At 34.7% G+C, this 13,567-nt stretch overlaps 2 protein-coding genes across 4 annotated transcripts in view; one reads left to right on the forward strand and one right to left on the reverse strand.

Moving 5' to 3' along the window:
* Nucleotides 1–5,575, forward strand: part of LOC145685837 (uncharacterized) — a 162,721-nt gene extending 157,146 nt beyond the window's left edge. The window contains exon 6 of the mRNA XM_081758443.1: nucleotides 5,445–5,575. Coding sequence (XP_081614569.1) covers nucleotides 5,445–5,484 — 40 coding nt within the window. The 3' untranslated portion in view covers nucleotides 5,485–5,575. The remainder of the gene's footprint in view (nucleotides 1–5,444) is intronic.
* The window catches only part of LOC145685838 (uncharacterized), a 79,106-nt gene continuing 70,718 nt past the window's right edge, over nucleotides 5,180–13,567 (reverse strand). For 2 of the 3 annotated variants that reach the window (XM_081758445.1, XM_081758447.1), the window contains 2 exons: nucleotides 9,841–9,943; nucleotides 5,180–5,796 (listed from right to left, as the gene is read on the reverse strand). In XM_081758445.1, the coding sequence (XP_081614571.1) occupies nucleotides 5,580–5,796; nucleotides 9,841–9,943 (320 nt within the window). In that variant the 3' untranslated portion in view covers nucleotides 5,180–5,579. The remainder of the gene's footprint in view (nucleotides 5,797–9,840; nucleotides 9,944–13,567) is intronic. The other variant, XM_081758446.1, reaches the window with a different exon arrangement.

Here is a 13,567-nt window from a genome sequence, read left to right on the forward strand (position 1 = left end):
TGTGAACCGGATTTCGACAAGGTTGTCGAATTCATGCTCAGTAGTGCAAATATAATTTTAACTGAATATCTAAACGTACAAGTATGTTCAAAGTCTTTCATAAAGCTATTTGTTGCATAATTCTCGAATCATTGTAATCTGAATTCGACATGGGGGATGTCGAAATCAGGTTCCAGCATGTCGAATTGAGGATAATCGAAGTAACTACTCAGTTCAGAAAATTTAAGTTGTGTTCTTTTGTCCGTCAGATTATTTCTGCATAATAATAAAACAATATTTGAAGCTGAGAAGCGATTACAATTACTAATAATGCAGACTTAATGTTTTAAATGGATATAATTTAAGATGTCGAATTATGGTACCACAACTGTGGAAACCAGGTGAAGTGTATCGAATTCGGGTTCCATTGGCGAGTTCCAGTTTCATAAAAATTTCTAACATTAACATTTGAGCCTTGAAGTGACTTTTAATATTAGTAGGGACTTTAAAGTTCAAGGGAAAAAAGGCACCACCTGCCGCGCCGTGTATTGTGTTTTAATTGGAATAAAGCCCTATTTCAGTAAGAAATCAACGTGTATAAACAAGACTGTTACATACTCTATGAATGAAACTAGTTGTAGGTAGAAATAACTGAATAGGAATCTGTTAGAGTGTATTTATATAGTTTATTATTGTGGTCTCAATACGATCCTCATCCCAAAAATTGTGATTGTTTTCGCAGGACACTTTTGGAGAGAGGGAGAGTTGTATGAATCACAATGTTTTTGGCATTCGGAATAAGAGTGACATGTAGTTCGGATCTTGGAACCTTAGGCGAACAGATAGTTTAGTATAATGCTTTCAATAATCAGTTTGTTATTTTCTAGCTATTTGTATTAGGCATTCTTATTATAAAAGCGTCTATTTGTCTATCTCTCTCTCTCTCTCTCTCTCACTTCTCTATATGTGTATATACAAAGAGAGCGAGCGGGAGAGAGAAACTTTCGAACTGAAGTTTCGCCTCAGACGGTGATGAACTGCAAAAATGCATAGACATTTTGCGGCATTTCTGATGTGATGGTCTCTGCAATAGGCACATTTATCAAGAAATCTGCAAAATTCGGGAAAATTTCGTTTTCTTATCACCTCCCTTTGATACATACTGCTGATTAGATATAACTGATTCCTCGTTTTCATTGTTTCACTTCTCTAATAAATGTCAATGTAATTCTTACCTCGTTTTCACTTAACATATTAAACGGATAATACGTCTATTTTACCACCTCTCATGTGCTGTATGCATTATTAACAAATATAAAAACTACTCCTAGGATTTGGTTCGAACTGACATCCATTGGTTTATATTCTAACGTCTAAACCACTACACTACGACAGCTACTTTGTATGTGTTTAGTTTTTGGCTTACTTGTTCGCATTTGTATTTTATGTTCCCACTTCGACAATTTTTATCTTTTCACGTCGTTTGCCTGTTGTTTCTGGATTTCTCGTTCGTTGTCATGCTTTATTTACACCACGCACTATTCGTATTCACAGTTTATGCCCCTCTTCAATGTCTTATTCAGATTATGCTTTTCTCCTTACCCTTCACTATACTTTTGATTGATTTAATTCTCATGTTTTCCAAGGTTAGTGCGCAGGAATGCCAGACTGGAAAAAGCTATGTACATTTATTATCTGACAGAGAGTACATATTGGTATATTTCCCAATAGAAGTCCGTCTACCCACCTGATACCTTACCTACATTTCAAGAGAATACTCAACCTAGTTTAATAAATTGAAGAGAAACCTACACTAACGTAACATACAAGGCAACCAAAAATGTTCTGGCCGTTTCTGACGACCTATTAATCATATGCTCACAGAGAGCAAACAATATGACACACGTGCCTACCAAGCGATCAGGAGCTAGTCTGATTACTGGCATTCAGTAATGCAGACACGATGAGCATATACAGCAGTCATAGCTCCTTCAGTGTCGAAGAGAGAAGTAGGTATCGAAGCAGCTTCGTTTGCGTTTGTCGTATAATTTTAAAATTGGCCTAACAGCTGCTGCATCAAGTCGCCATGTATGCCAGGCATGTGGATAGAATGCCGTGGCCGAGCGCACTTCTAGGTATGTATTGCAGAAATTTTCTTCGGAAGAAGTGAGCCTTAGGAACGAACCTCGCACTGAATGACCACATATATGTGTTGGATGTCGAGGCCCTGAAAACAGCAATTGAAGACGACAGTGGTGTAACGTGTGACAAACTTGCAGAAAGGTTTCATGTTTCCGCTGAAACAATCAAACTGCACAATGCATGTAACAAGGAAGTCATACAAGTTGAGCAATTGTGTACCTCACACATTTTCGACAGCTAACAAAGAACAACGAGTGACAGCCTGTAAGTCCTTGCTCATTCAGCACCTGAACACATCCATCCTTAATCACTTGCTCCTGGTGACGAAAAATGAGTCCCCTATGACATTCCAAAGTGTACCATTCATTGGTTGTCGCCCTGTGACCCTCTTCCTCTTACCTGAAGGCCACCTCTATACCCGCGAAATGTTACGGTATGCTCTTTGTTGAAACCTAAAGGTACGTACGATCCACGTATTCTTGTTTATCACTGTTCTACAATGACAAGAACGGTTTTGGTTACTTTGTATTTACTTGTGAATACATGCCTGCTACTTACCTTTAGAGCTTCGTTCTGAACTGTAAAATAGCCCTACATTCACTGTTTTGAATGGTGGTAGCCTTTCTTGTGAATTGGAAAAATGATTGATTCTTTCCACTCTTGTGACAATTCTTCCTTGTTCCAGATAAAGAGAATGAGTTTGTGTATCTTGTTCCACAATTTTTCGCCTCCAGCTAAAATTAACTCAGCATGAATTTCATCTACACCCGGAGATTTCTGTTTCTTTAATTTCTTCATAGCTGTTTCTACTTCTATTCGGTTGGATTCTGGAATATACGATTCTGCGGTGTGTATCTCCTTTTCTCCACGCATACTACTTTTGGTTGCTTGTTAAGCAAATCGTCAAAGAAATCTTTCCATCTATTTAAGATGCTATCCGTGTCAGTGAGAACTATACCGTCAGATTTCTTTAATATATAAGCACGAGGTTGATAGCCTTTCTTAAATTCGTTGATTCCCTTATACATATCCCGTATGTTTTAATTTTTACTATTATCTTCAAGTTCCTTAATTTTAGCTTTCAGAAAATCGCGTTTCTTTGTTCTAAAAGTTATGGAAGTTTCCCACCTGATATCTGCGAACTTTTGTGTAGTCATTTCATTCAGATTTTGTAGCCAGCGTAATTTTGCCTGTTTTCTCTTGTCTGCTAGTTTTATGCATTCCTGGTCGAACCATGGTGTGTTCCTACGTATTTCCGCGTGTCCCAATTTTTCTTTTGCTGAAATTTTAATGCTTTCTTTAATTTCAATCCAGGTATCCTCAACACTAGTGCACTCCGAATCTTCTAAACCCGAGAATCTATTCGAAACTTCAATCTGGTATTTCTCTCTTACCTGGCTCTTTTAATTTCTTTAAATTGAATCTCTCCGTTTTCGGACAATGAATATTACCTTTATTCAACGATAACCTCTCTCGTATTATCGCTGCTACCAGGTAGTGGTCAATGTCACAATCAGCCCCTCTAAACTACCGGATATCAATTATGCTAGATTGCCTTCTTCTATCTACTAAAACGTGATCAATTTGATTATGTGTTTTCCCGTCTGGTGATGTACAAGTGTATTTATGAACGTCGCGATGCTGGAATTTTGTGCTCTTCACGATTAGGTTTTTGGATGTTGCAAAGTTCACGAGTCTAAGACCGTTGTCATTACTTTCCTTATGCAAACTTCCGTTCCCTATAATTGGTTTGAAAATATCCTCTCGTTCTACCTTCGCATTGAAATCCCCTAATAGAATTTTCATATGGTATCGCGAGAGTTGGTCAAATATGCGTTCCACTTCTTCGTAAAAACTGTCTTTTATATCGTCATCCTTATCTTCAGTTGGGGCAGGTACATTTAAAACAATAATACGATACAAACAATAAAACGAAAGGGAAGCTTTGTTTAAAACATATCGGATTACTCCCAACCTACCGATATGACAATGCTGCCTCCTAGTGAGAGTATACATGAAATACAACTCGTTCAAGTATCAAATGTGCCGGCACTCGACAACAAAGGAAGCTGCGATACAATAATCAGTCTCAGTCTTTTTTGATCAGCCGCAGTCAGAAGATATTCTTGAAATAATAAAACTTACTGAAATAACTTCTATTTATATTAAATTCTTGCTCTATTTTGATTAAAGTTGAAATCGAAAAATAATAAATGTCTATTATATACTTTTCCTTACTTAACGTCCCACATTTATGCGCCGAACGTAAAGAACTCGATGATGGTGGTGGCAAACGAAATTGTTGAATGCGGAAAGTGTGAAAAAGCAGAATCTTGGGAAATCTACATAGACGATGTTTATCCACCACAGTGCACACTTAACTGAAGCTTGTATCGAACCAAAGACTCTATTTACCAGAGGTGAGCGCTTGAGCACTGAGCCACCGTAGGCAACACTTCCAATTTGCTTTGGGTTGATTCGAATTTAGCGTTCCTTTCAGTAGGGAGACTTTCTGAGGCGTGAGCCTACCACATAACGTGAGCTCCCACTGGGATTCGAACGCGGCTTTCTAGAGCCAAAGGCACGTATCTTAACCATATAGCCATTTGAGATTTCTCACTTGCAGTTTTAATGGCGAGATAAAAGCAAAAAAAAAGAAACTTGTTTGCGGACGTCCAAACCATATCAAAAACTAATTTTTCACAGTTTCGTTTATACGAAAATAAACATTGAACAAGAAGTTGTAAACTTTACTGCTTTTTGGTTTTACTGAGGGGATGAGATCACACACTGTATGCATTCCATGAACTATTTTTCAGCATCTCTTAATGTTTTTGCTTGAATCCCTATCGAGAGAGAAAGCGGACGTTACAGGTCTATATAATTTGTACTTTAGATGCTTACACATGGCTTAGAACTGGAAAGTAAGATTTTCAAATTTGACGTGCAAGAATCTTGTTTTTAATCATGACCAACACATAGCTACTTCTTAACTAACCATTTGCTTAAGAATAACTCTAAGTCAGAAATAAGTTCCATGTTTAATATTTTCTTTATGTTATATTTTCAGTTTCATGGAAATACTTTATAATTACACTGCAACTGTTTTAGAACATTATTAGACATTAACATAAGAACTTTTTCGAGAACTGTTATGCCCACACGGAAAATAGTCTTAACTGCAGGTGCTCTCAAGCGGTTTTACAATTAGCATTTTCAACCCTACTTGTTACGGTGTTCCATACATTTTATGCGATACTGTGTTCGTTTTAATATTGTATACCATTCGTTTCGTTAAATTGGTATTCTTTTCTTCACTGCAGCAAGAAGACAAGTTACGAAGAAACAGTTATACAGCAATAGTGAGCGCCAAAAAGACTACATAAAATATTTTACTACATTTACGTATATACAGGTACATTTCAATTTCAAACGAAAGCAGAAACCACACATCTATTTCAAAGTAGGACCAGAGACGAAATATGAATAGCGAGCCATAAAAACGGATGACAAATGAGAGAGCTGGCATCAGATGGTCGATCTGGACATGGTTTTCCACAAATGCATTCATATTGTATTTCTTGTTGCCACGATCGTAATAAATCGAGGTGCTGCTCGCAACTGGAATATTCTTCCAAGTATTTAAAAAAATACATTATGATCCTATGGAAAAAGCTAGAAAATAAGAAGAAAAAATGATTTCAATTTCTGTTTTTATTGGCATTTCAAATTAACATAAGAACAATATATTCCCTTTGATTATTATTATTATTATTATTATTATTATTATTATTATTATTATTAGTAGTAGTAGTAGTAGTAGTAGTAGTAGTAATAGTAGTAGTGGTAGTAATAGTAGTAGTAGTATAAGTTTAAAAATAATCGAAACATCTGTATAAGCCAGAATTAAATGTAGACTTTCAAAGCAGTTAATCATACTGCCATTAACGAGGTTCTGTTATTGAATACAAACAATATAGTACACATTGGAGTTTATCATACATTAGTTATCCTACCTCCGATGTTGGTAAAAATGTAACAATGTAAGTAGTATTTGGTATACATAAAAAAGGCAGAAACATGTTTGGAGTACATGGAGTATTCGGATCAAATTAAGAGAAACAGTTCACTCATGTTTATCCCAGTGACATTAACTTGTCTTTGGCTGTTTCGTAACAAATGCATAGTTAATTATTATATGTTTCATTAATCATTGCAGTGAACATAAATTTTGAAAGAAATGTGTGTTGCAATGAGCTGTTTCTTCTTATGATGCAATATAACGAATTTAACAAATACGACGTTCGAACTATATGTATATATTAGGCATTGCGTTTATGTAGTGATACGACCAAATATCAGGATACTGTGAACATTATTTTAGCCATTCAATACTTTTATATTTGCAGTTGGTGTTTCTTTCTTAGCGATGGACATATATTCTATTTTATTTAATAAAGATACAATTGATTAGAGATTCTTCAATCTTGATTGCTACGAAGAGAAGTAAAAAATAAAGGGACTTTCGAGATAAGGTACGTTTATTCTAATGATAGAAAACTGAAACATACCTTATTTTTTACGTAATGTGCCTGCATTTCAACTCACTTTTCCGAACATTTCACACATTTTTTCATTCCGTCGAAAGAAAAGGTTTTCGCTTGCATCAATGACTTCTGCATCGCTTGCAAATCTTCTTCCCACGAATGTTTCCTTCAATGGTCCAAACATATGAAAATCGCTTATGTTTACGAGTGATTTCCAACCTTTGTGCCTTATGCGGCACTGACAACTCTTTCGGAGCACTTACCTTGCAGACACTTTCCGAAAATTTAGCTTGTCGTGTAAGATGGAATACGTTTTACCATGAGTGATATCTATAGTATTGGCGATTTCGTCCACTGTGATTCGTCTGTTTACCATCATCATATCCTCAAAGACTTTCAAATTGTCCTCAGTTGTTTACGTCGATGGCCTACCAGACCTCTTCTCGGTACATAAAGTTCTTCCGTGTTTGAAACGCTCTATCCATTCGTAGATCTTGCTTCTCGGTAAACAGCTGTCACCGTACTGCACTTGCATTCGACGAATAATTTCCGCAGGTTTAACACCTTCCGCAATCAAAAAGCGAATCACTGTCCTCATTTCCTCCTTGGTGCAGATCGACAACGGAGCTGCCATGTTTAACGGTCTGCAACACTCCAACGACTAACGCGGGAATAAGAGTGACACCTTGCATAGAATTGCTGCAGACGACACTAATTCACGACTGGATACTAACAGTGTTACAAACTCTAGTACGAGAAATTGCAGAAGTCCCTTTACTCTTTGACTTTCCATCGTACATAAATTGTAATTTATTTTACTTTCATATTCTACTTATAATTTGTAATTCTTTTGAAACTCCTTTCTGTTCTTCAACCAGCCTTTATTTTAAGTAATTTCACATCTATTTTATTTTCACTTAATTTATATTAATTCTATTATATTAATTCTTTCTTAAGTATGGACTTATCTTTTCATTCTCAGTATACTATAGTATAGGAAACGAACAAGATTGCCTTACAATAAACCTTGATACTCCTTATCTACCATCTTTAAAATACATTCGGAAATACACCATCCCTTTAAATAAAACAGCCTTCACCTTGTGATGATTCTTCCATTTGTTTTTAACCATGTTTCGATCCGCTCTTTCGAGGGTTCAATAATCATTGTATTTATTAGCCCAAAGTGCCGTCTGGATTTTGTTCTTTACTCCACAATTTAATGATTCGGCATGGATGCTCATAAATTCTTTGTTGTTAACGTTTCTTAATCCAGGCACGTAGCGATGCGTTGGGTCCGAGTCCGGCCCTCCCCCCCCCCCGCTTCCGAACCAGAAATGTAAAAATTAAGGAAGGATGAAACAAAAAGAAACGAGACAAAGAAGAATCAGAGTTAAAAACATAAAGCTACAGGAAACGTTTAGTTACTCTTTCTTATGAGAAGCTTTGTGTGGAGGAAACTGCGGGGTGGGTCAACTTGAAAATGCATATTATTGTAACTGAGCATTCCGAATTCCATCTAGCTGCATACTAATCCTATGGACTACAAATGACGATCGATAAACCAGTTCTATCAGATAGACTCTCTGATGAACTTAAGAAACTCGGAACATGATATCTTTTTAAATACTTTTTTAATTCTTTTACTCGAGATTCTTCATAGTTCGCTATTAAAATACTTACTAACATATCCTCATTTTATTGTCCTAACAAACCAATATGAGTATGTTGCCAGTAAAATAGTTTAGATTGATCGAGCCCCTGGTGTGATAATCGCAGTATTTCGTCACGGACATCCCCCCTATTACATCATCTTGGGTACGTGCCTGCTGGATCTGAATGTTTTTGTTATGTTTTTTTCATGAACTTTGGTTCACAGCAAGTGAAGTGGAAATATTGAGTTATAGTATACGATTTTAAATAAAAATACACGCAGAAGCTCCAACTTTAACCTGAATAACTGATTACTGCTAAAGATCATTATCAATGTTATAATGGTAACGGCCTGCTAATGCTCTTACCATTGGCACGAACGGTTTTGAGCTAGATTCCAGGTGGGGACACTAGGTAGAAAAGGACACTCGGAGGGGACAGTCATCCTGAGTAGAATTTTCCATAGTTTTCCTCATTCACACGAGGTAAATGTCGGGATGGTATCTAACAAGAATTCTCATCTCTGCCTCAAAAATAGGTAATGGCTGAAAATACCCCCAAAATGCATGCTTTTAATCTTACGAAATTTTATGTATAAATACTTTCCTTAGATCTAGTTAAAATATTGATCCGCTTTGAATAACGTTATTTTTACCACCGAGATCTCTTCAATGAAACTTTTTTGTCTGAAATTCTCAAGTTTGTGTCCTATTTCCCTGATATTATGCTCATAAACTACATAATCAATCAACGCGTTATGAGAATACTCGCAAAAACAAGCCTCGTGAAAATGCAGTCTAACCTTCCGATCACATATTCTTCTCGTAATGTAAGTAATGTAGACCTTAAATATTTTCCCTCAGTCTTTAAATATTTTATATATTATATCAACGCATTTAAATGTTATACTCCTACAGATCTTTTCCCCTGACATTAACATCACTATGAAAATGATGAGGGTCAATACAGAGCACTCCAAAAGACTTTTCATGGTGCTACTATCGATCTAAAAACACCAACAACCGCTCTGAAAACACGGAAACCAGCAACGTTTGATTTGCCACAATTACAGAAGTACCTCTTTATACCCTAGATCAAGGTCATACCCTCTCCCTTAGCTTTGTCCTTTGATCTACCATTCTTTCTGGACAACTTCATACAAGTATGATTTTTCCCTCGCCAAAATGCACTGGGTGATGATCATTTTTCAACAGGGTATCCCTTAATTACTGATATCAAGTAATTCTTCTGGACTTTTTGAATTCATACGAAACGTTTGTAAAGTTCTGTAATGTAATTTCAATATATCTGTTGGTACCGTTTTGACAATAAGAAGCTACATCCGTTTTGGTCATCACCATGTAAATAATGCATTATAAACTTCATATTCCAAACGTAAGATTAACGGGACATTTATATTGTTTTAGAATTAGGTATGCTCTCTTTGTCTCTGACACTATATGTATGGATATGGATATATATATTTTATTATATATATATAATAAAATAAAAGTCAAACCTGCATTTACTTTCTCCTTTTACACGGGGTTCCACGTTTTCTGCTGCGTTATAAAGAGCTGTCATTCCAAAAATTCCTACACAATTTAGAGCGGATGAAAACACTGAAAGAAAAAGTGAACCATTTGTGATATATCATCAGATACAGTATGTAACCAAGAGAAAAAAGTAAACCAACAATATATAAACAAACAAAAAAAAATTAAAACTACACCATAGTTTTATCACGATGTGACAATGCATTATTTACTGCAACATGTGATTCAATAGTGTCTCAGCCTTGTCCATATACACTTCTTAAAGTGGCATTAAAATGCATTTAATTCTAACAAGATTATCCTAGATATAATCCTCAAACAAAATCGTTTCTTAATAATGTCATGTTTAATACAACTGTGTTGTATTTCAGATCAACTAGTTGTAGTATTAAAAAATAGAATTTTATAAAATGTAATACATAGCCAAAACACTTGAGTATGTATAATTAAAACAGGCACGAACACTGAAAGGTAAACAACAGGTGAGATATTGGAAGCGAAAGTGAACAATCATCAGTCTTGTTATATATAGATACTGAGCTTGGAAATCACATGTTATCCTTTCGATCTTGGTTGACTTCGAACTTAAAACGCACTTCGATAGTCACCATAAACATGCCCTATTCATCTGTTTTTTTCTTTTAATATTCATCTCTAGATAATTTGATTTTGACCAGGCTGATTATGATTTAGGATGGTTTCCCGATAAGCAAAATTTATTGTAATTTCATTATGTATTTTGTTTTTCTTAAAGATATATCCACTATACTACCGTAAACTGGGTATACTTTGGCCTATTTGTTTTTAAATTTTCAAAATTCCCATTCTAACATCTCCTAAGATTAGGAAGCCAATATAATAACATTTCTCCTTGTTAAAATGCAATCCTTTGGCTTTCTTTTGAAAGTAGTGAAAACTCAGTGTTACCAATAATGATAATTATAGTTCCAATTTTTTGAAACCATGCAAGATTTTTCGTGATTGGGGTAGCTTTTACCCATTTGTCAATACGAAAGTATTAATGTAGCGCTGTATTTAAGACACAGATGAGAAGAACAGAATATTGTAAACACATTGGTGAAATTATCAATGTTTTTACTCAATTTCTATAGAATAAGAAATATCATCTGATGAAAACATTTGTATTGTACTTGGGTGAATACGGAACATCTATACAAATACAGGAAGAAGGATACAAATTTCTGAATAAAATACCGATATTACAATCATAGGGATGAAATCACTTTGTTCAATTTAGAGGCAAACAAAAATATCGCTCAATGAAAATCTCTCTAAGTGGATGAATAACTTACTTTAGATCCGAAAATAAGAGCACCATATTCTTCATTACGGTAGAGTACTTTATCGGTACCATACTGCTCAGTTTTAGGAAGAAAATTCCTGCAATTCAGGCACTGTATAATATCCTCTTTTAGAAGCTAGAGGGGGTTGATCTTCCTTATTTCATCACACCATTTGTACATGGTTTCATCTTTAATATTGGGCCATTACCAACGCAGAAAAAATGGACCAATGTTGCCCAAAAAATTGGGTGAATGTTACCCCACGCAATTAAACGCTTAATAGTTTGTGCGTAATTGAACCAACATTTAAGACATTAGCTTATTAATATTCGCTATGAACATGTTTTTATATTCCATTTACTTGTGCATTCAGGATACGCCACTTCAATGCAATAAATTAAGGTTGTGGAAATTGAAATATAGTAAATATTTACTTGCTAACAGTTGCTAGAATTTTGCTCCCGACGTTCTAAAAACAAATCAATAGTGCGAATATTCATGTGTTCTCAATGTTATAATACTTCGATTCACAACTTTTCTTACTGATAGAAACTATAATAACCATGTAGAAAGAAATCAATTCTTTCTCTTCCTTTGGTCCAAAGTTGCCTTTAAGGGGCACAGTATACCCAGTTTACGATACAGATCTTTTCATGTTAAATTGCAAGTACACTTTGTTTCTCGTCCTTACCTGTTTTTATTCTTTAGCAGCAAATTTAATTTGTTATTTGTATTGTATGAATGTTCAAATTTGAATGTATTCGTTGTTAATATGCTTATATAAAGAACACTCTTACTCATCCATTCTTTCGTGTGTACAATATATGTATATAATTCTCAATTAAAGTACAGTAGCTAGAATATTACCCTTAATCATTTTATCATTTAATTATATACAAAATAAGAGAAACAACATCTTTTACTTATAAGGTACGGCACAATACCATCTGTTACATTACAATAGTTGTTTACCTTGTGCCATAATCTTTGCAAGTGTTTAATGAAGTAAGTGATGGACAGTCAAAAATACGACCAGGCAGTATGATAAACTCATACTATTACTATAGGTTCCTGCTCCAATCACAAAGGGAAAGAAAGTAGAAACAATCGTTTTCGTTGCCTACATTCGCTATACTGGTACCTGGCGAAGTCACTCCCAGGTGAATGGTGATAAAAGTGTGAAGCCCACTTGGGTGCTAGCATTGGTGAGAAACAATAATATTCCCAGACAATCGTTTTCAAAAGTCGCAATTACAGGTTAAAATAATAATCCGAGAACAATGTTAATTGATCACAAATTAAGGAGAAACCTGAAACCATTGTAACATCTGGATATTCTTTTTTCTATTTAAAAAGAGTGAGTGGCACACGAACATAAAAAGAAGTTTTCCACAGGACAATATTCATCTTCTATTGGTGGTAATGTATACTGCTTAACATCCTTCTCACTGAGTAGCCTTAGCTATTATACGAGTATCGATAACTATAACCTGCAGAACTCATTTAGCAAATGAATAATGCTAGAGTGAAATTTAATAGAAAGTTTTTTTCAGAGAAACGAACATTCTTGTGCAAAATGATATAGTAAAAGTTTATTTTCCGAATTCTATAGTTAACATTTCACTATAGTGATGAAACATTTTACATTTATGGTCTCCTTGTATGGTAGTCAACTCAATTTTACTTTCTTTAATGAGAAATTTATATCAAAATTAGGACCAGTGCTTCAAATCTCGTAGATTTATTGACCTCGAAATACAACTTTACTATTCCATCCTATCGTCTACTCATCCAGTGAAGTTAGGTTTGTTAATAGTCTTCGCACAAATATTAATAAAAATTCAAAACTATTATCAAAACTATTTGGAATAAAATGTTTAACTTCCATAAGTAAATATGTAACCAACAATTCTGACATAATTTATTTTTCAGTTAAAATTTCCGATAAGGATTCATTAGGTGTCATTTTGATTCTTAATGTATCTCCTCTATTTTTTTGACATGCTCTTTTCCAAAAATAAAACATTACTTGCGTTTAGATTTATTTGTTCTTACTTCCAATACCTTTGTTGCAGTATTGTTAATATCTTTTAATTAATACCTATATTTTAACGATGAATTATTTGAACCTTGCTGTGGGCATGCCTGAATTATGAGCTAGGTAGCCTATATCTCGGACCACATTTTTAGAAAAGGAGCCTATTGATTTTGTGAGTTTCTTTATAAAAAAGTTTATGACTACCTTATGATATACTGTAATTTATTTACTTTGAAAACAAAGATACAAAAACGTTTTAATTAAAAGATGCGTTCTGACAAAGTTTGTCGAAAATTAAAAAAAAAGGAGAGAGAGAAAAAGAATGTTAATGGCAAAATTGTAAATAAT

Source organism: Thermobia domestica, chromosome 5, assembly GCF_964235325.1.
Source record: "Thermobia domestica chromosome 5, izTheDome1.hap1.1, whole genome shotgun sequence".
NCBI classification, from domain to species: Eukaryota; Metazoa; Arthropoda; class Insecta; order Zygentoma; family Lepismatidae; genus Thermobia; species Thermobia domestica.